The sequence below is a fragment of the Staurois parvus genome, unplaced genomic scaffold (genome assembly GCF_062004578.1).
Source record: "Staurois parvus isolate SC_StPar_1 unplaced genomic scaffold, SC_StPar_1.0 ptg000135l, whole genome shotgun sequence".
Taxonomy (NCBI): Eukaryota; Metazoa; Chordata; class Amphibia; order Anura; family Ranidae; genus Staurois; species Staurois parvus.
Window position 1 is genome coordinate 1,842,377 of NW_028317931.1, and position 25,519 is coordinate 1,867,895.

The window sequence follows — 25,519 nt, forward strand, 5'->3', positions numbered from 1 at the left end:
GAATATACAGTAAAAACCTGCAATTAGTAAATAAATAATTGCCTGGAAATTGCCTGAATTACACATTATGCCACTATCAGCCACCAGCCTTGACCCCTCTGACTGTACCAGCCAGTCAGAAGACCAGAACCAGATCTGTACTGGAAGTACCAAGATCAGGGGCGGACTGACCATTTGGAAACTCGGGCACTGCCCGAGGGCCCGGGGTCAGTAGGTACCTTTTTCAGAGGCTTTTTTGAGTTTGGGCAAGGACACGGGGGCCCCATGATCCCCTATTGCCCTGGGGCCCCATGATTTGTCAGTCCACCCCTGACCAAGATCACTATTTTTGCTGCCTTCCCTCAATGGTTGGTTGCTAGGATGCTGGCAGCAGGGCTGCACAGCACCATTGGTTGCTAGGAAGCAGACAGCTGGGCTGTCTGAGATCTTGCATTCAGCTATCTCCACAATGCCAACCAGTGACGCTTTGTGACCTGGAGGCTGAATATACACTAGCAGACTGGTATGGCAACCACCTCAAGTAGCCTCATGGGCAGAAACAGTCCTAATCAGATCACTCCAACAAACAACATCTCCCGGTCTTGTGAATATTGCACAGTTTGGGAAAAGAGGCTTTTCTAAGTGAAACCTCTCTTTTTTGCAGAACAGGATATAAAGTGGTAAACCTTACAACAGTCTGGCCCCGTGTTTCTCAATTGGAGGACCGTTTGGGTTTCCCCAGGTTGCCACAAGAACAGAACACTGTTTGTCCTGGATCAGTGTCACGCGTTGCCATGATGTGAGCAAGCCAACTATCAGCACCATAACAACTAATGTCCTAGGACAGTATGCACAACATCATTCAGTGCTATGGTAGTCAGCTTGCCTGCATCATGGCAATTGATGGCACTAATCCAGGTCAGGCATCATGCAGGGCCATTCTCAGTCCAACAGAGGATAGAAGTTTGGCTATAAAATAAAACACTAATGGTGTAGAGCTAAAAACAATAAATATAGAAATAATAAATAAATAAATAGCTGCTGAAAAACAAACAAAAACGCACAAATGGAATGTACATAAATTCACAAACGAACACGTAAAATGCTCATAAACATTTAAATATATCACTCCAAATAAGGGGAGCCAGTGAGTCACTCAGTGAACATAAATCAACATAAAATGGTTCCAAATCAGGAGTACAGACAAGGTGCAGGTGTAACACACTCAATGGGTGGTAATGGTGATACACAGTCCACTTTACCCACAGGTGACAAAAGTCTTCATACATGTGAAGGTGCCACTGGTTTCAAAAAATTCTAAAATGGTCTGAGTGCTCCCTCACCTCCTTGCAATGACCACAAGGGCCAGCACACTTTGTAGTAAGTACCATGGATCTCACAGGAACCACCTTGCCTATTGGACCGTATCAGATACCACACCAGAGCGGCTGTCATCTGGACCTCCCCCTGCACCTCTTTTTCCTGGCAATACCTCACATCCCCACAGGTTCCACTGAGAGACACAAATAAACATCAGGGTTACCCTGATGAAGTCACGTGTTACCCGTGACCGTATCAGATACCACACCAGAGCGGCTGTCATCCGGACCTCCTCCTGCACCTCTTTTTCCTGGCAATAGCTCACGTCCCCACAGGTTCCACTCAGAGACACAAATAAACATCAGGGTTACCCTGATGAAGTCACATCTTACCAATGACCGTATCAGATACCACACCAGAGTTGCTGTCATCCGGACCTCCTCCTGCACCTCTTTTTCCTGGCAATACCTCACGTCCCCATAGGTTCCACTCAGAGACACAAATAAACATCAGGGTTACCCTGATGAAGTCACGTGTTACCCGTGACGCAACGCAATGTGAGTGGGCATTTTAATTTATAACTTATAATAAAGGTACAGTATTACGCTATGGAGCATGTTTATTTGTGTCTCTGAGTGGAACCTGTGGGGATGTGAGATATTGCCAGGAAAAAAAGGTGCAGGAGGAGGTCCGGATGATAGCGGCTCTGGTGTGGTATCTGATACGGTCCAATAGGCAAGGTGGTTCCTGTGAGATCCGTGGTACTTACTACAAAGTGTGCTGGCCCTTGTGGTCATTGCAAGGAGGTGAGGGAGCACTCAGACTATGGTGAGTATGAAGACTTTTCTCACCTGTGTGTAAAGTGGACTGTGTGTCACCATTACCACCCATTGAGTGTGTTACACCTGCACACTGACTGTACTCCTGATTTGGAACCATTTTATGTTGATTTATAATCACTGAGTGACTCACTGGCTCCCCTTATTTGGAGTGATATATTTAAATGTTTATGAGCATTTTATGTTTTAAAACATGCCTAAACTTTTAGAAGCAGGCATCCAAAAGTAACGAATGGAATGAAATTAATTTTGGATTCATTCCTTATGTTATGATTTGGAGATTCTGATGGATCCACCTCCATCCAACTCAAAAACAATAAGAAGGAATCATCTTATTTCACTTTTTTTTTTTATTATTATTATTATACAGGATTTACATAGCGCCAACAGTTTGCTCAGTGCTTTACAATATAAAGGAAGACAATACAGCAACAATACAGTTCAATACAAGAGGGTTAGGAGGGCCCTGATCCTGGGAGCTTACAATCTAAGAGGGAGGGGCTAGTGGTACAAAAGGTAATAACTGTAGGGAATGGACTGATAGAAGGAATAGAAGATTCCCTTATTAGCTGAAGGCAGAGAGGTTTTCAGAGATCGTCTGAAAGTGAGCAGAGTAGGCGATAGTCTGATAGATTGGAATAGAGAGTTCCAGAGGATGGGGGAGGCTCTGGAGAAGTTCTGGAGATAAGCATGGGAAGAGGAGACAAGGGAGCTAGAGTAGGAGGTCGTGGGAGGAGCGCAGAGGACGGTTTGGGTGATATTTGGAGACAAGATTGGTGATGTAATTTGGAGCAGAGTTATAAATGGTTTTATATGTTATTGTTAATGTTTTGAATTTTATTTGTTGGGCAATGGGAAGCCAGTGGAGGGATTGGCAGAGAGGAGTGGCAGATATGGAATGGTTAGTAAGGTGGATGAGTCTGGCAGCAGCATTCATGATAGACTGAAGAGGGGATAGCCTGCGATGAGGTAGGCCAATGAGGAGGGAGTTACAATAGTCAAGGCAAGAGATAACCAGGGAGTGAATAAGTTGCTTAGTGGTTTCCGAGGTTAGGAACGGGCGTATCTTGGAGATGTTGCGGAGGTGAAGTCTACAAGATTTAGACAGCGATTGGATTTGGGGCTTACTGCAATCATTGCAATAGGTTTCCACTTCATATGTAGTGCATTTTTTTTATAATAATGAAAAATGTTAATGCAAATTAAAAAGAAATGGAGCCAAATTAATTTGGATCATTCGTTATGGCGTTACGTTATTTTGGATGCTTCAAACATACGAATGAAACAAATGAATTTAGTTGAATCCTTATAATTTGTTTTTGATTTGTTGAAAGTCGTTACCGTTGGAATTTGGAGATTTGTTTACCTCCAAATCTCCAAATACTGAAAATTTTGTGCAAATTTCAGTTCGGAACTTAACGAATCGCACATGTCTAGACACCAGCCATTTGATGTTTTGACATTTTGGTTGACAGCACAAGCAAATGTGACAGTTAGCCTTCCTGGCATGCTGGGAATGTAACTGTTTTTGAAACTGTTAAATAAATCGGTTTAGTTCCACTTTAGCCTCTTCCCGTCCGGCCCATGTCAATAAACGGCCAGACGGGAGCGTTGCCAATGCGGGTGGATGTTTCCAAACGTCCCCCCGCATCCATTGCCTGTGCGCGCTCCCTGGGAGCGTGAGGCACCGAGATCTGTGCCCGCTGTGTCCTCTGGACCCAGCGGAACACAGATCACTGTACGGGACCTCTGTGTGAGGCCAATCAGTGATCACATGAATAATAGTAAACAAGATGTCAATTCCTGACATCATTGCTTACTACATGTGAAATCTGTGAATGACATAGAGGTCACATGGTACAAGGCTATTCACAACAGCCTTGTACCATGTGACAAGCTGTGACCAATCACAGCTCTAACAGTATTTCTCAATGGCTGCATGAATGCAGCCAGAGAGAAGGAGAAATGATTGCTTTTACAGCATTTATGGGTGTAAAAGCAATCAGTGTAAAAAAAGAAAACAAAATCTTCATCACCCCCCACAAGTAGTACAGTGTCACTATGGTGACACTGTACTGCTAAGGTGACAGTATGTTAAAAAAAAACCCAAACACATAAATAATAATATAAAAAAATAAAATAAAAATGTAAAAACAAATTTTGAAAAATTATAATTTTTGGGTATAAAATAATTTGGGTTACTGTTTTTTACTAAAATGATAACTGAATACATTTTCACCAAGATTTATGAAGAAAGATTAATTATTTGCAAAATTTTAAAGAAAAACACTTTTTGTTCAAAATTTTTGGACTTTTTCATTTATACAGAAAACAAAATAAAAATCCCAGTGGTGAATAAATACCACCAAAATAAAGTTTTATCTGTCTCAAAAAAATGCTAAAAAATGCATATGGGTTCAGTGTTGCATGACCGCGCAATTGTCATTCAAAGTGTGATAGCGCTGAAAGCTGAAAATTGTCCTGGACAGGAAGGGGGTGAAAGTGTCAGGACTAGAAGTGGGTAAGCTGGTCATAGACAGATCCAAATTCGATTGGCAGGCCTGTATGGTTGTTTTGTCCAATCGCTACCACCAGTTATAGCCACCAGCAGTGATTTGTTTATTTATTTTGGGTACTTATATAGTGCTGTCAATTTACGCAGCGCTTTAAATATAGATTGTACATTCACAACAGTCCCTGACCTTCAAAGAGCTTACAATCTAAGGTCCCTAACTCACATTTATACATACACATACTAAGGACAATTTAGACAGGAACCAATTAACCTACCAGCATGTCTTTGGAGTGTGGGAGGAAACCAGAATTCCCGGAGGAAACCCACACAAATACAGCGAGAATATGCAAACTCCAGGCAGGTAGTGCCAGTGATCATTGAATCCCTGCGTTCACCTCCGGCAAAACCTGGAAGGGATTCCCCCATCAGCACACTGTTGAGGAGAACTCTAGCAATTTCAGCATAGTGGTTACGTGGTTAGCACTTCTACCTAGTATCTCAAGGGTCATTGGTTCGAATCCCAACCATGGCACTACCTGCATGGAGTTTGCATGTTGTGCCTGTGTGGGTTTCCTCTGGGTGCTCCAGTTTCCTCCCACACTCCAAAGACATGCTGGTAGGTTAACTGGCTCCTGTCCAAATTGGCCCTAGTATGTCTTTGTATGACTGTGAGTTAGGGACCTTAGATTGTAAGCTCCTTGCGGGTTAGGTACTGATGTGAATATACAATATACAGTCAATATAAAAAGTCTACACACCCCTGTTAAAATGTCAGGTTTCTGTGATTGAAACAAAGATAAATAATTTCAGACCTTTTTCCACCTGTAATGTAACCTATGAACTGTACAACTCAGTTGAACAACAAACTGCAATCATTTAGGTGGAGGGAAGTAAAAATAAAAAACTAAAATAATATGGTTGCATAAGTGTGCACACCCTTACACTAATACTTTGTTGAAGCTCCTTTTGATGTGATTCCAGCACTCAGTCTTTTTGGGGATGAGTCTATCAGCACGGCACACCTTGACTTAGCAATATTTGCACACTCTTCCTTACAAAAACACTCCAAATCTGTTAGATTGTGAGGGCTTCTCCTGTGCACAGCCCTCTTCAGATCACCCCACAAATTTTCCATCAGATTCAGGTCTAGGATCTAGCTGGGCCATTCCAAACTTTCATCTTCTTCTGGTGAAGCCATTCCTTTGTTGGTTTGGATGTATGCTTTGGGTCGTTGTCATGCTGAAAGATGAAGTTCCTCTTCATGTTCAGCTTCTAGCAGAAGGCGGAAAGGTTTTGTGCCAATATTGACTTGACTAAGGCCCCAGTTACAGCTGAAGAAAAACATCCCCAAAGCATGATGCTGCCACCACCATGCTTCACTGTGGGTATGGTGTTCTTTTGGTGATGTGCAGTGTTGTTTTTGCGCCAATCATATCTTTTAGAATTATGTCCAAAAAGTTCAACCTTGGTTTCATCACCAAATTGAGCTGGGCTTGGATATTTTTCTTTGTAAGAAAAGGCTTCTGTCTTGCCACTCTACCCCATAGCCCAGACATATGAAGAATAGGGGAGATTGTTGTCACATGGACCACACAGCCACTACTTGTCAAATATTCCTGTAGCTCCTTTAATGTTGCTGTAGGTCTCTTGGCAGCCTCCCAGCCCAGTTTTCTTCTCATCTTTTCATCCATTTTGGAGGGCTGTCCAATTCTTGGTAATGTCACTGTTGCGCCATATTTTCTCCACTTGATGATGACTGTCTTCACTGTGTTCCATGGTATATCTAATGCCTTGGAAATTATTTTGTACCTTTCTCCTGACTGATACATTTAACAATGAGATCCCTCTGATGCTTTGGAAGCTCTCTGCGGACCATGGCTTTTGCTATAGGATGCGACTAAAAAAATGTCAGGAAAGACCCACTAGAACAGCTGAACTTTATTTGGGGTTAATCAAAGGCACTTTAACCTCTTCGCGCCGGATGCACGCAAATGTGTGGCCTCCCGGCATCTGGGCCTTGACGCCGAGTGGCCGTACATTTGCGTGCTAAGAAAAACATATGTGCTGAGAGCGCGCGCTCTGTGCACTCCCAGCACACATGTCCGGTGCTCACGGAAAGGTCACGATCTCCTCTTTCGATCAGGACCTTTCCCGATCACGTGACCGCCAAATCACGGCGGTCACATGACCTTAAAACCCCGCCTCCCGGCTTCTGAAACCCTTCAAAGGCCGGGAGGTGCCAGAGCCAAGGGTTTAAATGAGGGCACGTGTGTACTGACTCCTATTAAACATGATTTTAAATGTGATTTCTTCATTCTGAACACAGCCACATCCCCAGTTATAAGAGGGCGTGCACACTTATGCAACCACATTATTTTAGTTTTTGTTGTTTATTTCCCCCCCCCCCATAAAAGATTTAAGTTTGTTTTACAATTGAGTTGTACAGTTTATAGGTCACATTAAAAGTGGAAAAAGTTCTGAAAGCATTTTTTGTCTCATTTTTTTACATCACAGAATCCTGACATTTTAACAGGGGCGTGTAGACTTTTTATATCCACTGTATGTGACGCTCGGCATACATTGATAGCACTATATAAGTAACTATAATTATATTCTTTCCTTCTACCTGTGATTGAAGGATTTAAAATCACCTACTGTAAGCCTTGTCTTATTTATAAAACCTGTTTCTCATTATAAATCTGAAAGCTTTGTTAAAAAAAATGATAATAATTTCCCTCCATTCACTAAAATCCTTTCTAAACAAAAGCCCATCTCTGTTTATTTGCAGTGATGATCAGATCCTGCTGGAGTCCTTTCCACAAAGGGGCTGGATGTGATGTGGAAGTCCATGCCATCTTTTGCACACAGCTGCCTCTTGCTATCCTCGCCAGTCTCCCCCTCTCTCTCTCTCTCTCTCTCTCTCTCTCCCTGAGCTTGGTGGATGCTCAGTAATATTTGTACAGAGGCTGCGGAGGGATACTGGTGTTGCTCTCTCTCTCATCCAGACACCAACTTGGAGTTTGTGGCTGGGCGCATTGATCAGGTCTGCTTGCTGGGGGTGTGCTGAGGCTCAGACTGTCACTCATTCTCTGATCAGTGCCTGCACACAGCTTACTGAGCAGCTGGCAATCCACTCGAATAAAAAAAGAATTCTTTTTTTTTTTGCAAAATACATCCAATCTGCAAAAAAAAAACAAAAAGGGGGAAAAAAGAGAAAAAATCATCAAGACCCCATTTTACCACCATTGCACCAAATACAGCATTTGCAACAAAGGGGGATCTTTAACGCCTAGGATCATCTTTGGAGCCCATTTATATAGGAGCAGCAGGAGGAATTCCTCGGTCTGCAGACTTACAATGCTGCACACTAAGGATCTCATCTGGACTTTATATTTCCTGGGAGCTGCAGGTATTTCCTTCTCTTTTGTCAATGTGCTGGTTTTTTGTTTGTTGTTTGCAGTGCAGTCGGTGGATGATCAGATCTTTACAAGGATGTTTTTGTTTTTTGTTTTTACTTTGTGCTTTGTTGTGATCTATAGAGATGGCTTTGTTTTAGGTTTTGTATCCAGCGCTGATTTGTTTCTTTTTTTCTCTCTGCTGAATTCATTGTATCAGATGTTGGAAGCAGTGGAGGGGATGGGGCTGCTTCTCCCTTTTGTTTTAGCTTTGCTCTTCTCCTCCTAGCCCAGCTCTGTGGATAAGGTGTCATTCCCACCATGGCTGATTAATGCCGATCTATGCAGCACAAATGGAGCCACATTACTAGTATTATCCTGATCCACCGACCTCACCTACTACTGCCCGGCAATTCAATCTCAGGCTTTCTATGGAGGGGGCCATTATTGTCTATGGGAAACGTGATTTGTAAAAAAAAAAGGGGGGGGGGGGGAGATCTTCATGATTCTGGTTGTCTTAATGCATCCCAAACCAAAGGAACTTTCATCTCCACATTGTGCCTACCACGGCTGTACATCCAATTCCATCTCTGGGTGAAATCAGATCAGATCTGCTTTATGGGATGTGCCATTGAAATGTCTGATGATTCCCAGTCCCATGGAATGCATTGTGCGGTGCAGAGCCTTCCATTCATATGCTGTGTGCTCCGGGAATGAAGGGGGGTCTGTGCACAGAGCTGGTCATGGTACCCAGATACCCAGAGGAGGGAGATGGCTCACCTACTCCCATCCCCATACAGCCCCACACCTCCCTATACACCTCCATACAGCCCCACACCTCCCTACACACCTCCATAGAGCCCCACACCTCCATACATCCCCATACAACCTCACACCTCCCTATACATCCCCATACAGCCCCACACCTCCCTACACACCTCCATAGAGCCCCACAACTCCCTATACACCTCCATACAGCCCCACACCTCCCTATACACCTCCATACAGCCCCACACCTCCCTACACACCTCCATAGAGCCCCACAACTCCCTATACATCCCCATACAGCCCCACACCTCCATACATCCCCATGCAGCTCCATACATCCCCATACAACCCCATACAGCCCCACACCTCCCTATACACCTCCATACATCCCCATACAACCTCACACCTCCCTATACATCCCCATACAGCCCCACACCTCCCTATACATCCCCATACAGCCCCACACCTCCCTATACACCTCCATAGAGCCCCACACCTCCATACATCCCCATACAGCCCCACAACTCCCTATACACCTCCATACAGCCCCACACCTCCCTATACATCCCCATACAGCCCCACACCTCCATACATCCCCATACAGCCCCACACCTCCCTATACATCCCCATACAGCCCCACACCTCCCTATACACCTCCATAGAGCCCCACACCTCCATACATCCCCATACAGCCCCACAACTCCCTATACACCTCCATACAGCCCCACACCTCCCTATACATCCCCATACAGCCCCACACCTCCATACATCCCCATACAGCCCCACACCTCCATACTTCCCCATACAGCCCCACACCTCCATACTTCCCCATACAGCCCCACACCTCCCTATACACATACAGCCCCACACCTCCATACTTCCCCATACAGCCCCACACCTCCCTATACACCTCCATACAGCCCCACACCTCCCTATACACCTCCATACAGCCCCACACCTCCCTATACACCTCCATACAGCCCCACACCTCCCTATACACCTCCATACAGCCCCACACCTCCCTATACACCTCCATACAGCCCCACACCTCCATACATCCCCATACAGCTCCATACATCCCCATACAGCTCCATACATCCCCATACAACCCCACACCTCCCTATACATCCCCATACACCTCCATACATCCCCATACAGCCCCACACCTCCATTCATCCCCATATCTCCCTATACATCCCCATACAGCCCCACACCTCCCTATACATCCCCATACACCTCCATACATCCCCATACAACCCCACACCTCCCTATACAGTGCCATACACCTCCATACATCCCCATACAGCCCCACACCTCCCTATACTTTCCCATACATCTCCACACCTCCCTATACATCCCCATACAGCCCCATACACCTTCATACATCCCCATACACCTCCATACAGCCATATACATCCCCATACATCTCCATACAGCCTTATACATCCCCATACACCTCCATACATCCCAATACACCTCTGTACAGCCCCATACCTCTCCATACAGCCCCATACACCTCTATACAGCCCCATCCACTGTGTGCAATCACCATCGTCTGCGATCTCTGCTGGGGGATCAGATGGGCACATCCGATCATTCGTTGATTTCTATGGGAGGTGGAGGTGTGCGGTAGTACGAGGTGTACCGTGTAGAGGAAGTGTCACTGTACACAGAGAGGGTGAGGATGATGATGATGGTCATCACCCCATAGACCTGTACATATCCTCTATGGTGTCATCACTGACTACCCCATAGACATCTCCTCTCTATATATATTAATGTCATTTTTACTGCTTTAGTGGACACTGACACCCTCTCTCTTCTCAATATCTGTCTATCTCTCGTGGTCATTGAATACTACAGTACTGATGTTGTTGAGATGCCCCAGTAGACGTTGGCACTCACCCCCCCCCCCCCCCCTCTCTTCTCTCTCCTTTCCCTTCACCCCTCCTCTCCTCTCCCTTCACCCCTCCTCTCCTCTCTCTTCCTTTTCTCTCTCATCTCTGCAGTAGACATTAGCACTGTATTCCCCCCAATCTCTCTCTTTCCTTCGCTTCCCTATCTCTCTCTTCTTTCCATCTTCACTCCTCTATGTCTTCCTCTCCTCCCTCTTCTCTTCCTTTCTCACTCCTTATCTCTTCTCTCCTGTATCTCTCAGCATCTCCATCTTTCCCTTTCCTCTATTTCACCCTCTCCATCCCTCTCCTCTCCATCCCTCTCCTCTCCATCTCTCTCCTCTCCATCTCTCTCCTTGTATCGTTCTCTTCTCCATACATCCCTCTCTCTTTTCCTTCTCTCTCCTCTATTTCACCCTCTTCTCATCTTCTCTCTCTCCCTCTATCTCTTTCCTCTCTTCCTTCCCTCTCCTCTCTCCTTTTCTTCGCTATCTTTTCCTCTATTTCACATCCCCTCTCCTCTCCCATTCTCTCTCACCATCTTCTTTCTCCTCTCTTCTCCCTCTCCTCTTTCCCTTCTTCTGTCTCATTTCCTCTATTTCTCCTCACCCCCCCCCCTTCTCTTCTCTCTCCCTCTCCTCTCCCCCTCAGTAGGCATTTGTCCATGTTATGTGCCCTCCCCCCCCCCCCCCCCCCAGTGATGTTCTGCTCTCAGGCCATGGTGTGTACAGAGGAGATATATGAGGATGTTCTCCTGCATTCCTCACACATAGCGGATTGTTGTGTACCCGGCCATGGTGTCGGAGGCAATGCTGTGTGTGGAGGGATGATGCTCTATGTGGAGGAGAGATGATGCTCTATATGGAGGGATAATGTCCTCCCTGGCAAAGCTCTATGTGGTGGAGGGATGTTGCTCGATTTGGATGAGAGATGATGCTCTATGTGGAGGGATGATGCTCTAGGTGGAGGGATGATGCTCTAGGTGGAGGGATGATGCTCTAGGTGGAGGGATGATGTTCTATATGGAGGGATGATGTCCTCCCTGGCGGAACTCTATGTGGAGGGATGATGCTCGATTTGGATGAGAGATGATGTTCTATGTGGAGGGATGATGCTCTATATGGTGGGATGATGTCCTACCTGGCAGAGCTGTATGTGGAGGGATGATGCTCTATATGGAGGGATGATCCCCTATGTGGAGGGACGATGCTCTATGTGGAGGGATGATGCTCTATATGGTGGAGGGATGATGCTCTATATGGAGGGATGATGCTCTATATGGTGGAGGGATGATGCTCTATGTGGAGGGATGATGCTCTATATAGAGGGATGATGCTCTATATGGTGGAGGGATGATGCTCTATATGGAAGAATGCTGCTCTATATGGTGGAGGGATGATGCTCTATGTGGAGGGATGATGCTCTATATGGAGGGATGATGCTCTATATGGTGGAGGGATGATGCTCTATGTGGAGGAGGGATGATGCTCTATATGGAGGGATGATGCTCTATATGGAGGGATGATGCTCTATATGGTGGAGGGATGATGCTCTATATGGAGGGATGATGCTCTATATGGTGGAAGGATGATGCTCTATGTGGAGGGATGATGCTCTATGTGGAAGGATGATGCTCTATGTGGAGGGATGATCCTCTATGTGGAGGGACGATGTTCTATATGGTGGAGGGATGATGCTCTATGTGGAGGAGGCATGATGCTCTATGTGGAGGGATGATGCTCTATATGGTGGAGGGATGATGCTCTATGTGGAGGAGGGATGATGCTCTATATGGAGGAATGATGCTCTATGTGGTGGAGGGATGATGCTCTATATGGAGGGATGATGCTCTATGTGGTGGAGGGATGATGCTCTATGTGGTGGAGGGATGATGCTCTATGTGGAGGGATGATGCTCTATGTGGAGCAGGGATGATGCTCTATGTGGAGGGATGATGCTCAGGGGTGGACTGACAACTCATGGGGCCCCCAGGCAATAGGGGATCATGTGTCCTTGCCCAAACTCAAAAAAGCCTATGAAAAAGGTACCAGGGGCCTCTCATGGGGCCCCCTACTGACCCCGGGCCCTCAGGCAGTGCCCGAGTTTCCAAATGGTCAGTCCACCCCTGATGATGCTCTATATGGAGGGATGATGTCCTCCCTGGCAGAGCTCTATGTGGAGGAGGGATGATGCCCTATGTGGAGGGATGATGCTCTATGTGGAGGAGAGATGATGCTCTATGTGGAGGAGAGATGATGCTCTATGTGGAGGAGGGATGATGCTCTATGTGGAGGAGGGATGATGCTCTATGTGGAGGAGGGATGATGCTCTATGTGGAGGAGAGATGATGCTCTATGTGGAGGAGGGATGATGCTCTATGTGGAGGAGGGATGATGCTCTATGTGGAGGAGGGATGATGCTCTATGTGGAGGAGAGATGATGCTCTATGTGGAGGAGGGATGATGCTCTATGTGGAGGAGGGATGATGCTCTATGTGGAGGAGGGATGATGCTCTATGTGGAGGAGGGATGATGCTCTATGTGGAGGAGGGATGATGCTCTATGTGGAGGAGAGATGATGCTCTATGTGGAGGAGAGATGATGCTCTATGTGGAGGAGAGATGATGCTCTATGTGGAGGAGATATGATGCTCTATGTGGAGGGATGATGCTCTATGTGGAGGAGGGATGATGCTCTATGTGGAGGAGGGATGATGCTCTATGTGGAGGAGGGATGATGCTCTATGTGGAGGAGGGATGATGCTCTATGTGGAGGAGAGATGATGCTCTATGTGGAGGGATGATGCTCTATGTGGAGGAGGGATGATGCTCTATGTGGAGGAGGGATGATGCTCTATGTGGAGGAGGGATGATGCTCTATGTGGAGGAGGGATGATGCTCTATGTGGAGGAGGGATGATGCTCTATGTGGAGGAGGGATGATGCTCTATGTGGAGGAGAGATGATGCTCTATGTGGAGGAGAGATGATGCTCTATGTGGAGGAGAGATGATGCTCTATGTGGAGGAGATATGATGCTCTATGTGGAGGGATGATGCTCTATGTGGAGGAGGGATGATGCTCTATGTGGAGGAGGGATGATGCTCTATGTGGAGGAGGGATGATGCTCTATGTGGAGGAGGGATGATGCTCTATGTGGAGGAGAGATGATGCTCTATGTGGAGGGATGATGCTCTATGTGGAGGAGGGATGATGCTCTATGTGGAGGAGGGATGATGCTCTATGTGGTGGAGGGATGATGCTGTATGTGGAGGGATGATGCCCTATATGGAGGGATGATGCTCTATGTGGAGGAGGGTTGATGCTCTATGTGGAGGAGGGATGATGCTCTATGTGGAGGAGGGATGATGCTCTATGTGGAGGAGGGATGATGCTCTATGTGGAGGAGGGATGATGCTCTATATGGAGGGATGATGCTCTATGTGGAGGAGGGATGATGCTCTATGTGGAGGAGGGATGATGCTCTATGTGGAGGGATGATGCTCTATGTGGAGGAGAGATGATGCTCTATATGGAGGGATGATGCTCTATGTGGAGGAGGGATGATGCTCTATATGGAGGGATGATGCTCTATGTGGAGGAGGGATGATGCTCTATGTGGAGGAGGGATGATGCTCTATGTGGAGGAGGAATGATGCTCTATGTGGAGGAGGGATGATGCTCTATGTGGAGGAGGGATGATGCTCTATGTGGAGGAGGGGTGATGCTCTATGTGGAGGAGAGATGATGCTCTATGTGGAGGAGAGATGATGCTCTATGTGGAGGAGGGATGATGCTCTATATGGAGGGATGATGCTCTATGTGGAGGAGGGATGATGCTCTATGTGGAGGAGGGATGATGCTCTATGTGGAGGAGGGGTGATGCTCTATGTGGAGGAGGGATGATGCTCTATGTGGAGGAGGGGTGATGCTCTATGTGGAGGAGGGATGATGCTCTATGTGGAGGAGGGTTGATGCTCTATGTGGAGGAGGGATGATGCTCTATGTGGAGGAGGGGTGATGCTCTATGTGGAGGAGGGGTGATGCTCTATGTGGAGGAGGGGTGATGCTCTATGTGGAGGAGGGGTGATGCTCTATGTGGAGGAGGGGTGATGCTCTATGTGGAGGAGGGGTGATGCTCTATGTGGAGGAGGGGTGATACTATGGGATTAATTAACTAAAACTGGAGAGTACAAAATCCGGTGCAGCTCTGCACAAAAACCAATCAGCTGCAGAAACCAATCAGCTTCCAGATTTTATTGCCAAGGCTTAAATGAACAAGTTGAAGCTGGAAGCTGATTGGCTCCCATGCACAGCTGCACCTTATTTCGCACTCTCCATGTGTAGTAAATCCCACCCTTTGTGTTGAGGGGATGGTGTCCTCTGGCAGAGCTGTGTGTGTTGAGGGGACCTCGCCCGCCGTGTGGTAGTGTCCTGTCATGTTATCACGGTGTGGGGTATTATGGGTATGTGAGGGTGCGGGGAGGCGTTATACGGCTCGGTGTAGGTCGATATGGCGGCGACGCCCGCTCTCCGGTATCTGCCATACAACAAGCTGGCAGAGTTGTCAGCTGCGCGCTCTAAGGGTGGAGGCTGAGCGCGCTCACGGTGCCCCAAGCTCCCGGGCCAATCAGGAGCCGTCCCCATGGGCGGGAAAATGTTTATTCCCAGAGCAGCGTTCTGTGATGTTCAGTGAGAGACAGACTGTCCTCCGACTCACCTCCATAGAGCTGTGCTGGGGAAGGGGGGACATTATCTCACCCAGCCCCGCCCTCTCCCCTCATATCGCTCAACAGGGACTATGGCCTCCATCCTGAATGATAACAGGTTCATGACTGCTCATGCAGGACAAAGTGCAGGGACTGTACACAAAAACATGGCACAGAGTGTTTACAGGCCTGGTGTGGAGCCAATGCTGTGCGCTGCCAATAAATAGGTTGTGGTGGAAATAAATGAGTGGCCTGCTTACGCTGATGTATGATGTCAGGCTATTTATGTGTGTGTGTGTTGGGGGGGAGCATTGTCTGCCACAATGGAGGTGACCTTCTGCTCCCTCCCTACAACCCACCGCCCACATAACAATGTCCTCATCTCCTTCGCCTTCCTTCCAGGACTCCTCTACTGATTTATAGGCTGGGCAGATGGTGCTTTCTGTCTGTAACCCTCTGCAGGAATAGGGGGGCCTCTGTGTTCATGTGGGGGGCACTCATTACACGAGGGTCTGCATCATTCCAGATGTAATGGGGTGTCTGGGCTACATACATGCACCATATAGAGGGGGTCATGTTCTATACAACACAATGTTTACATCCTACACCCCACCATTTCCATTGTATCCCCTCCCCCCTTCTCCTCTTGTCTCTCCATTCCCTCCTATGGCTTTCTCACCCCCCCCCTCCCATCCCTCGCTCTATTTCTCCATGTTTCTCACCATTTTTCCTCTTCAATCACCCTCTCTTCTTCCATTTCTCTCTCTCTCTAGCTAGGTGCACACCATTGCAGTTTTGTGGGCCACGTGCACCACGAATGGGAAGCTGTGCCTGCGTTTCATGCAGATGGGAAATCGCACGGTGCTTTGTACAATTTCCCTGCAGTTCCCATACCCGTGTTTTGGCTGCAGGTGGTTGTGCACAGCAGTGGGAACCTACCCTCTCTCTCCCACCTTCCTCCTCTCCTCTCCTCCCCCTCTCCTCTCCTCTCTTTATCTTTCTCTGTCTTTCTTTTCCTCCTCTCTCTCCCTCTGTCTTTCCCTCTCTCTCTTTCTCTCCTCCCCCCTCCTCTCCTCTCTCCCTCTATCATTCTCTGCCCCCCTCTCTCTCTCTCTCTCCTTTCCTCTCCTCTCTCTAACTTTCTCTCTCACCCTCCTCCTCTGTCTCTCTCCTTTCCCCCTTCCCCACCACTCCTATCCTCTCCCCCTCTATCGTTCTCTGTCTTTCTCCCTCTCTCTCTCCTTTCCTCTCCTCTCTCTATCTTTCTCTCTCTCCCTCCTCCTCTCTCTCTCTGTCCTTTCCCCCCTCCTCTCCCCCTCTGTCTTTCCCTCTCTCTCTCTCCTTTCCCCTCCCCCTCCTCTCTCCCCTCCCCACCATTCCCCTCCTCTCCTCTCTCCCTCTATCTTTCTCTGTCTTTCCCTCCCTCTCTCTCTTTCCTCTCCTCTCTCCCTCTATCGTTCTCTGTTTTTCCCTCTCCTCTCCTCTCCCCCTCTATCTTTCTCTGTCTTTCCCTCTCTCTCCTCTCCTCTCCCCCTCTATTTTTCTCTGTCTTTCCCTCTCTCTCCTCTCCTCCCCTTATCTCTCCCATCCTCCCTCTCTCCTTCTATCTCTCTCCTGCTCTCTCTCTTCTATCTCCCCCTTTATTTCTCCCATCCTCCCTATCTCCCCCTCTCCCCCTCTATCTCTCTCTCCCCTCCTCTCTCTTTTTCTCTCTCCTCTCTCTCTCCCTTTATCTCTCCCACCTTCCCTCTCTCCCCCCTCCTCCCTTTATCTCTCCCCCCCTCGCTCTCTCTCTTCCTCTCTCTCTCCCTTTATCTCTCCCCTCCTTGCCCTCTCTCTTCCTCTCTCTCCCTTTATCTCTCCCCCCCTTGCTCTCGCTCTCTCTCTCCCTCTCTCTCTCCCTTTATCTCTCCCCTCCTCTCTATCCCCCCTCCTCTCTCCCCCCCCCCTCTACCTCTCTCTCCCTTTATCTCTCCCATCCTTTCTCTCTCTCTCCTCTCCTTGCTCTCTTTCTTTCTTCTGCTCTCTCTTCCTCTCTCTCCCCTCCTCTCTATCTCCCTCTCCTCTCTCTTTCCTGCTCTCTCTCTTCTCTCCCCTGCTCTCTCTCTCTCCTCTCTCTCTATTCCCCATGCTCACTCCTCCCCCATCTGAACACACAGAACGGGGGATGGAGATGAAGTTCCCAGCACCTGCTACATTCTGTCTGTGGGGAGTTGTTAAAAAATACGTCTCAGACTCAGCGAGCCTCCCATGGGCTTTATTTTAAGAAGAAAACAAATCAATGCAGGCTGGAAGTTGATTTAAATTGTCTTTTTTCTTGATTATAACAAAACGCCAGTCATTGTATTCTCCTTCATACCATCTCCATATGTAAGTCTATTAGGAGATCCACCCACCATCTGAAGTGTCTTTCATGAAGGATAATCTATGTACACATGACATGATATGGAAAGCTGATTGAAAATCATCTTCTTTAAATGAAACATGAACTGGGACCTATAGAGGGGGAATGGCTGGGCTGGCCATGGCAACAAATATATTTACAATTCATTCTTTATCCAGGAAACTGTAAAGTCAGTTCACACTTGAACGTTTTTCAGCTTGAAGCTCGACGCTCAAAAACACTCAACAAGTAAAAGCCCATTATTTTAAATGGCTCCTGTTCACATTTGAACGTGCTGTCGCTTGTAGCAAAATGCCTGTCATTCAAAAAGTACTTGCACTACTTTTCAGGCAGATCTGAGCATTTTGTCCTCATAGACTTGAATGAAAAACGCCTGAACAGTGGGAATGAGCTTTTTCCAAGCGTTTTCAGCTCAAACAGCAGCTATTACTATTTCTATTGGCCACAGCAAAAACGCTAAAAATGTAAAATGCCTGGAAAAAAACGCGTATAATATTTGCAAATCTGCTTAAAAACCTGCTCAGAGATGCCTGGAAAAAAAAAACTCTAAAAAAACACCTGAAAACTGCTCAGCTTAGTGTGAATGGAGCATTAGAGAAATAAAATTTATAGACATTTATGGTTCGAATCTCAGGCAGTTCAGCAGGGACCGGCTGAGATCACTGTGTTCTCCCAGCAGGGACGACTCCCCGCAACCCCCATCAAATATCCTTCCAATTCTGTTTTTTTCCTTGGAAACTCTAGAGAAAAAAAAATGTATAGACTAAAGGCCATAGATAGGCTGAATCATGGCCAGTTCAGTAGGGACTGGCCAAGATTGGAACCATCTATGGGCAGTCTGGTTGTACCCAATTCAGTTGTTGTACGACTTGGGTACAACCAGCCTGTTGGATTTTCCAAGCGGTTATTGCCAGCGGCTACAGCCACTAGCAATAGGAACTGTGTTCTCCTGGCAGGGATGGCTTCTCCCCCTTCACCCCCTTCCAGGAGAACACAATGGACTATCCCATGTGATGAGACTTGCAGGTAATGGGTCCATGCCATGTGATGAGACTTGCAGGTAATGGGTCCATCCCATGTGATGAGACATGCAGGTAATGGGACTATCCCATGTGATGACAAATGCAGATAATGGGACTATCCCATGTGATGAGACATACGGGTAATGGGACTATCCCATGTGATGAGACATACGGGTAATGGGACTATCCCATGTGATGAGACATGCAGGTAATGGGACTATCCCATTTGATGACAAATGCAGATAATGGGACTATCCCATGTGATGAGACATACGGGTAATGGGACTATCCCATGTGATGAGACATGCAGGTAATGGGACTATCCCATGTGATGAGACTTGCAGGTAATGGGACTATCCCATGTGATGAGACATGCAGGTAATGGGACTATCCCATGTGATGACAAATGCAGATAATGGGACTATCCCATTTGATGACAAATGCAGATAATGGGACTATCCCATGTGATGAGACATACGGGTAATGGGACTATCCCATGTGATGAGACATGCAGGTAATGGGACTATCCCATGTGATGAGACTTGCAGGTAATGTAACTATCCCATGTGATGAGACTTGCAGGTAATGGGACTATCCCATGTGATGAGACTTGCAGGTAATGGGACTATCCCATGTGATGAGACTTGCAGGTAATGGGACTATCCCATGTGATGAGACGTGCAGGTAATGGGACTATCCCATGTGATGAGACATGCAGGTAATGGGACTATCACATGTGATGAGAAATGCAGGTAATGGGACTATCCCATGTGATGAGACTTGCAGGTAATGGGACTATCCCATTTGATGAGACTTGCAGGTAATGGGACTATCCCATGTGATGAGACTTGCAGGTAATGGGACTATCCCATTTGATGAGACTTGCAGGTAATGGGACTATCCCATGTGATGACAAATGCAGATAATGGGACTATCCCATGTGATGAGACTTGCAGGTAATGGAACTATCCCATGTGATGAGACATGCGGGTAATGGGATTATCCCATGTGAAGAGACTTGCAGATAATGGGACTATCCCATGTGATGAGACTTGCAGGTAATGGAACTATCCGATGTGATGAGACTTGCAGGTAATGGGACTATCCCATGTGATGACAAATGCAGCTAATGGGACTATCCCATGTGATGAGACCTGTAGGTAATGGGACTATCCCATGCGATGAGACATGCAGGTAATGGAACTATCCCATGCGATGAGACTTGCAGGTAATGGGTCCATCCCATGTGATGAGACATGCAGGTAATGGGACTATCCCATGTGATGAGACTTGCAGGTAATGGGACTATCCCATGTGATGAGACATGCAGGTAATGGGACTATCCCATGTGATGAGACATGCAGGTAATGGGACTGTCCCATGTGATGAGACTTGCAGGTAATGGGACTATCCCAGGTGATGAGACGGTAGGAAGCAACAATCACCAAATTTCTGGTCTCATCCCTGGACAGCGAAGGAGCTGTATCACCATCCTGTAAGCATGTTAACAGTGTTAGACTGATGAGTCTCTGACATTCATATGTCATACATATTCATTAAAAAATACAAGGTGTTCTGTGAATGGCAGCAGTGAGGAGCTCCCTGTGGTCAGTGTGCAGAAGGGAACTGGAAGATGCCGGCTTTCACTGTAGTAGTGCCGATTACTACCGTGGTTGTCAACTTCCCCAGTGGTCCCACAAGTGTGAGATACACATAATTGCACTGGGCCAAGCTGGACCCATGTGCATTGCATGCGGTTGCGGCACGGACCCATTCATCTGAATGCAGTACTGCCTACTTTGTATTGAACAGGGGCGGACTGGCCATTTGGCAACTCGGGCACTGCCCGAGGGCCCGGGGTCAGTAGGGGGCCCCATGAGATGCCCCTGGTACCTTTTTCATAGGCTTTTTCGAGTTTGAGCAAGGACACAGGTGCCCCATGATCCCCTATTGCCCGGGGGCCCCATGCGTTGTCAGTCCGCCCCTGGTATTGAATGTCAAGATCATAATGCACATCAGTGCTCATTGACATACATCAAGATGCCTTTTTGCGCCAAGATGTGTTGACATGTGATGAGATGTGAAACAAATTCATTGGAAATGCATCAACAAAAACAAACTTGTTATTCCATCCCGAAATATGAACAAAGCATATTCCTCTATAATGTGTACTTCTCAATTCAGAGCACTAAGTGTCAATTCCGTCTGCTGCCTCATTCCCTTATCTGTCATTGAGTCTATTCTAACAAGTTTTTCTGACACCAAGAGAAAAATGGTGACAGATGAAGGAGCTCCAGCACACAGCCTGTGATTGACAGCCTCAGCTCTGTTCCTGTGTGCTGTGTGAAGGGGGTGTGTGTCCCCCAATCAGCTTTTAGAACTCCCTTCACTGAGCTCTCATTGAGAATTTCAAATCTCTGCCCCTGTTTTCTGACAGCTCAGACAAGGTTTATAAATTCTGCACTTTGAGCGGATGTAGAGAGAAGAGAGGGCTGCAGGTAAACAGGTACAATGTATGTAGGAGGATTTGTTTAATCTCTGTGTATCACCTGAGATCAGTCACTTCACTGGATATATGTAAGGGTTTATAATCACTGTAGGGGTGATTTACATCTATGCATTACTACATGTTACATATGTTGACACCAGGGGCGGAATGACCATTTGGAAACTCGGGCACTGCCCGAGGGCCCAGGGTCAGTAGGGGGCCCCATGAAATGCCCCTGGTACCTTTTTCATAGGCAGTTTTGAGTTTGGGCAAAGACACAGGGGCCCCATGATCCCCTATTGCCCGGGGGCCCCATGAGTTGTCAGTCCGCCCCTGGTTGACACACTGCGTCGCCATTCATGTGAATAACAGCCAAGGCAACAAATATGCATTGCATCACATGGCAACACACCGTAGTGCATTGTGGCATGTTGCCGCAAACGTTTTTGACATGCCTGATTTTTGGGAATTCAATGCTTAATGCAACGCATGTTAATGTGTGCCATAATGCACGTGTCTTAAAGCCCACATACATGTAAATGGGCCCTCAGACTTTTATAGATGAGTAAATACAACCGCCAACATATTTTCAACTGCTTTCACATGCTTACCCTCAATGACTCAACGTTCTCTTCAACATCACACAAATATTAGAAACTTGTTTTTAGCCTTTTCTTCAAATATTTCAGGATCCTAAAATATCAGCAAGGTTTGTTTTTTTGACTAGCTGTAAGATTGAAATCCTTGATTTGGATTTGAAGTAGTTATTTTAAAAAAATAATTTGATCTGACATGAGATTTTGTTCCTGGCTCTGAACCTTGGAAGAGCTGAACTCACATGAATCCAAACCAGTTCAATCAGAAGCAATGGATTTTCCGAGAGATCACTTACTGTAGGTCCAGACCTAGAGCAGCACCATTTCCAGGCAGGGCCAGCCTACTGTTGTTGGATAGCAGTGCATGTTTAAAAATGCTGTTTGATCCTGACGTCTCTGATCATTGTCAGAGGACAGTGGCTCATATAAATTCATATCATTACATTTTGGCTCAGTATCGCCTCTTACTTTCCAAAGTATTTGACTTAAGAACTATCTGCTTTACCTAAAAAATGAGAGATAGATACAATTTGCATAGCTCCCAGCTGTCCCAGATTCAGAGGGACTGCCTCCTTTTGGATCAAAGTCCCACTGTCTCTCTTTCCTCTTCATTTGTCCCACATTTTGGTCTAATGCACTATTTATTTATCAAAAATTATTTTACAGTGCTTTCTAAATCGTTAGGTCCCATTATCATATGGCAGTTATCTCCATGTCCCTTGCAGGGTGTTCTGTTTGCGGCATGGGGATACGCAATGGTATGTGCATCCCCATGCCGGTGTCCCATTATTATCTATTAGGACGCATGGCTCTGCAGACACAGCCACTTTGAACTAATATGACCTGCGGGAGCATGCATGTAGATCTGGGTCCCCAAACTGACCCTGTTTGTGTTCAAGGACCTGCACCCACATGTGCCTGCATGTCATATTGGGGCACAGTGGCTGAGTTCATGTAACTGTATGTCCCAATAGACAACAATGGGACGTCAGCATGGGGATGCACCAGGGGCGGACTGACAACTCATGGGGCCCCCGGGCAATAGGGGATCATGGGGCCCCTGTGTCCTTGTCCACACTCAAAAAAGCCTATAAAAAGGTACCAGGGGCATTTCATGGGTCCCCCTACTGATCCTGGCCCTCGGGCAGTGCCCGAGTGCTGGAATGGTCATTCTGCCCCTGGGATGCACACAACCCCTGTGCATCTCCATGCCGGAAAAAGATAGACCAGCATGGGACATGGAGATAATCAGCCCGTGTGAATGGGCTTAACATTTGTACATTTCAAAGCTGAAATAAAGGAATAGTAATGGTAAAAAAAATCACTTGGTTTACCAATCATTTTTGGTGTGTTAATTCTCTATGTGATGGCGGCATGGTGGGGGTGTTCCCTTTGCCTACATACTTTTTGTTAATTGTTTTTTTTCCCATCTCAGAAAGTGGGGCAGTATGAATTTGCAGAGTTAATAACTAGGTAAATTCACTAGTTTAATGGCAAACATGAAATATTGGGGAATAGTAAATACTTATCCACTTCATGCCCTTGTATTGCTTGTTATCCTCTCATCTATTTCTCTTTTAGAAGGCCCCAATTATTGGTGCACTAAAAAGTAGGTTATCTAGCCTAAAATTGCACATACACTTGGGCTAATGATTGTATAGATTGGACAATTTTTCAGCATAGTTTAGTACAAGCACCACTGGGTTAGCTTTGGTCAATGAGCTAATAGCTATACAAGTTGCTTGACAACTCTCCAGACTGCGTGATTCATGGTTGCTTTAGATTGCAGTGATAATTTTGTGTCCATAGTCCATCAGATTGTTATTTGATTCCTATGTAAATTTTGGTGCTAGATGCATAGGAACATACAGTGTCCATCTTACCAGGTGCAACTCCAATGTTGCATGCAATATTGGGATCACCATGATGCAAAGGTGCATTTAATGAATAGAGCTGTTGGGCTCAGCATGCTTTTTCTGGCCCAGCAGTTGAAAAAAAGAAAAAAAAAACATGCCGATCAACCCCATTTTCTGTCTATATGAACGTAGCCTTAGGATCATCTTGAACTTGATGAAAGGTGGGGACACCTTAAATTGTTTTTGAAATAAATCCACTGCAGTTTTGGCACTAAAGGAGTGCATTGTTCTTTGGTTATTTTTAAATGGCCTTAGCATCATTATGAGATGGTGCAACAATGTAACTCCTTATATGGTTACCTTGATAGTCCAATATCAGCAGCGTTGTAGATACTTATTTGAACTTCTTTTATAAATAATGTAAAAACTGGTACTGCAGAACAGGTATGTAGCATATGATATAAGGTGTTACAATTTAATTCCGAGAATGGACTGATAAAAACCCTATCAAACATCTCTGCATTCTTCAAAAGATTGGATGAACTTTGAAGACAACATTCTTTTTGATCTTCTGTCAAGATTTGAGGCAACATCTGTGTGGAAATCTTTCTCATTTCCAAATCCATAGAATTTGCCGCACTGTTTCCCTGTTCGTGTTCAACTCTTCTGCCATCATTCGCACACTTGGTCTTCGATCTCAATGTGCAAGAGTTCATACTTTGTCCACATTTGCATCCATCCTTTGCATTTTTGCTGCCCACTTCTTGCGTCATCGTGGACAACTTCCCTTCCTTAAACCGCTTATGTCATTCAAAAACTTACATACAAAACACTTGGGGGTTTATTTACTAAAGCTGGAGAGTCCAAAATCAGACTCCCTTCTGCATAGAAACCAATCAGCTTCTAACCTCAGCTTGTTCAATGAAGCTTTGGCAATGAAACCTGGAAGCTGATTGGTTTCTATGCAGAAGGGAGTCTGATTTTGGACTCTCCAGCTTTAGTAAATAAACCCCTTGATGTCTACATGGAATGTTCACCATAAGCCTGTTGTAACAGAGCTAAAGTTTCACTTGCACTTTTGCCAATTTTCAATCAAAATTAGATGGTAATCGGCTGATCCAGATCCAGATTCCCATCAACAGTACAATGCACACATGTGTTTTTTCTTCTACTACTGCGTAAAAACTGAGTCAACTGGTCTGCGACCCAGGGGAATGCAAGTTAGAACATGTCAGAACACGCTTGAGTACAAATGGCTGTGTGACTCACCACCATAGTGCTACGCCGCCGGCATTCCGGGAAATAAATTGTCATACCTGCAGTGCCTACAAAGTCTATAGTCATTAAAAGCTGTTAGAACATGAACCTTAGATTTTGATAGCACTGCCTTCAGCCTACTGGTATGTGAAACATAAATGTACCCACTGTAGTGAGGCCATTAATGTCAGCTATTAATGGTATTCATATGTATTCTGGAAAGTAGCATGACGTGATACTGATTTTGGTGGTATTAGACATTCAAGGCTAATATAATTAAAAAAGGAAGGTCATATGTACAGTAGTATAAGATCTCATGCATACATAGCAGATACATGAAGACATGCATACAGTTGCTATGAAAACTGTCCATTTCAGGGATGGTGTTTAGCGATCACCTTGGAGAGTAATACAAATTGCAGGCTGAAACACAGCCAAACACTGTATGAACTGAAGCCATTATCTCAGCTCTAGGGTGTT

At 46.2% G+C, this 25,519-nt stretch overlaps 1 protein-coding gene across 7 annotated transcripts in view; it reads left to right on the forward strand.

Moving 5' to 3' along the window:
* Window positions 1–7,599: 7,599 nt before the first annotated feature.
* The window catches only part of NCAM1 (neural cell adhesion molecule 1), a 510,722-nt gene continuing 492,802 nt past the window's right edge, over window positions 7,600–25,519 (forward strand). For 4 of the 7 annotated variants that reach the window (XM_089673069.1, XM_089673073.1, XM_089673071.1 and 1 more), the window contains exon 1: window positions 7,600–8,062. In XM_089673069.1, coding sequence (XP_089529195.1) covers window positions 8,011–8,062 — 52 coding nt within the window. In that variant the 5' untranslated portion in view covers window positions 7,600–8,010. The remainder of the gene's footprint in view (window positions 8,063–25,519) is intronic. The other 3 variants (XM_089673075.1, XM_089673072.1, XM_089673074.1) reach the window with 2 other exon arrangements.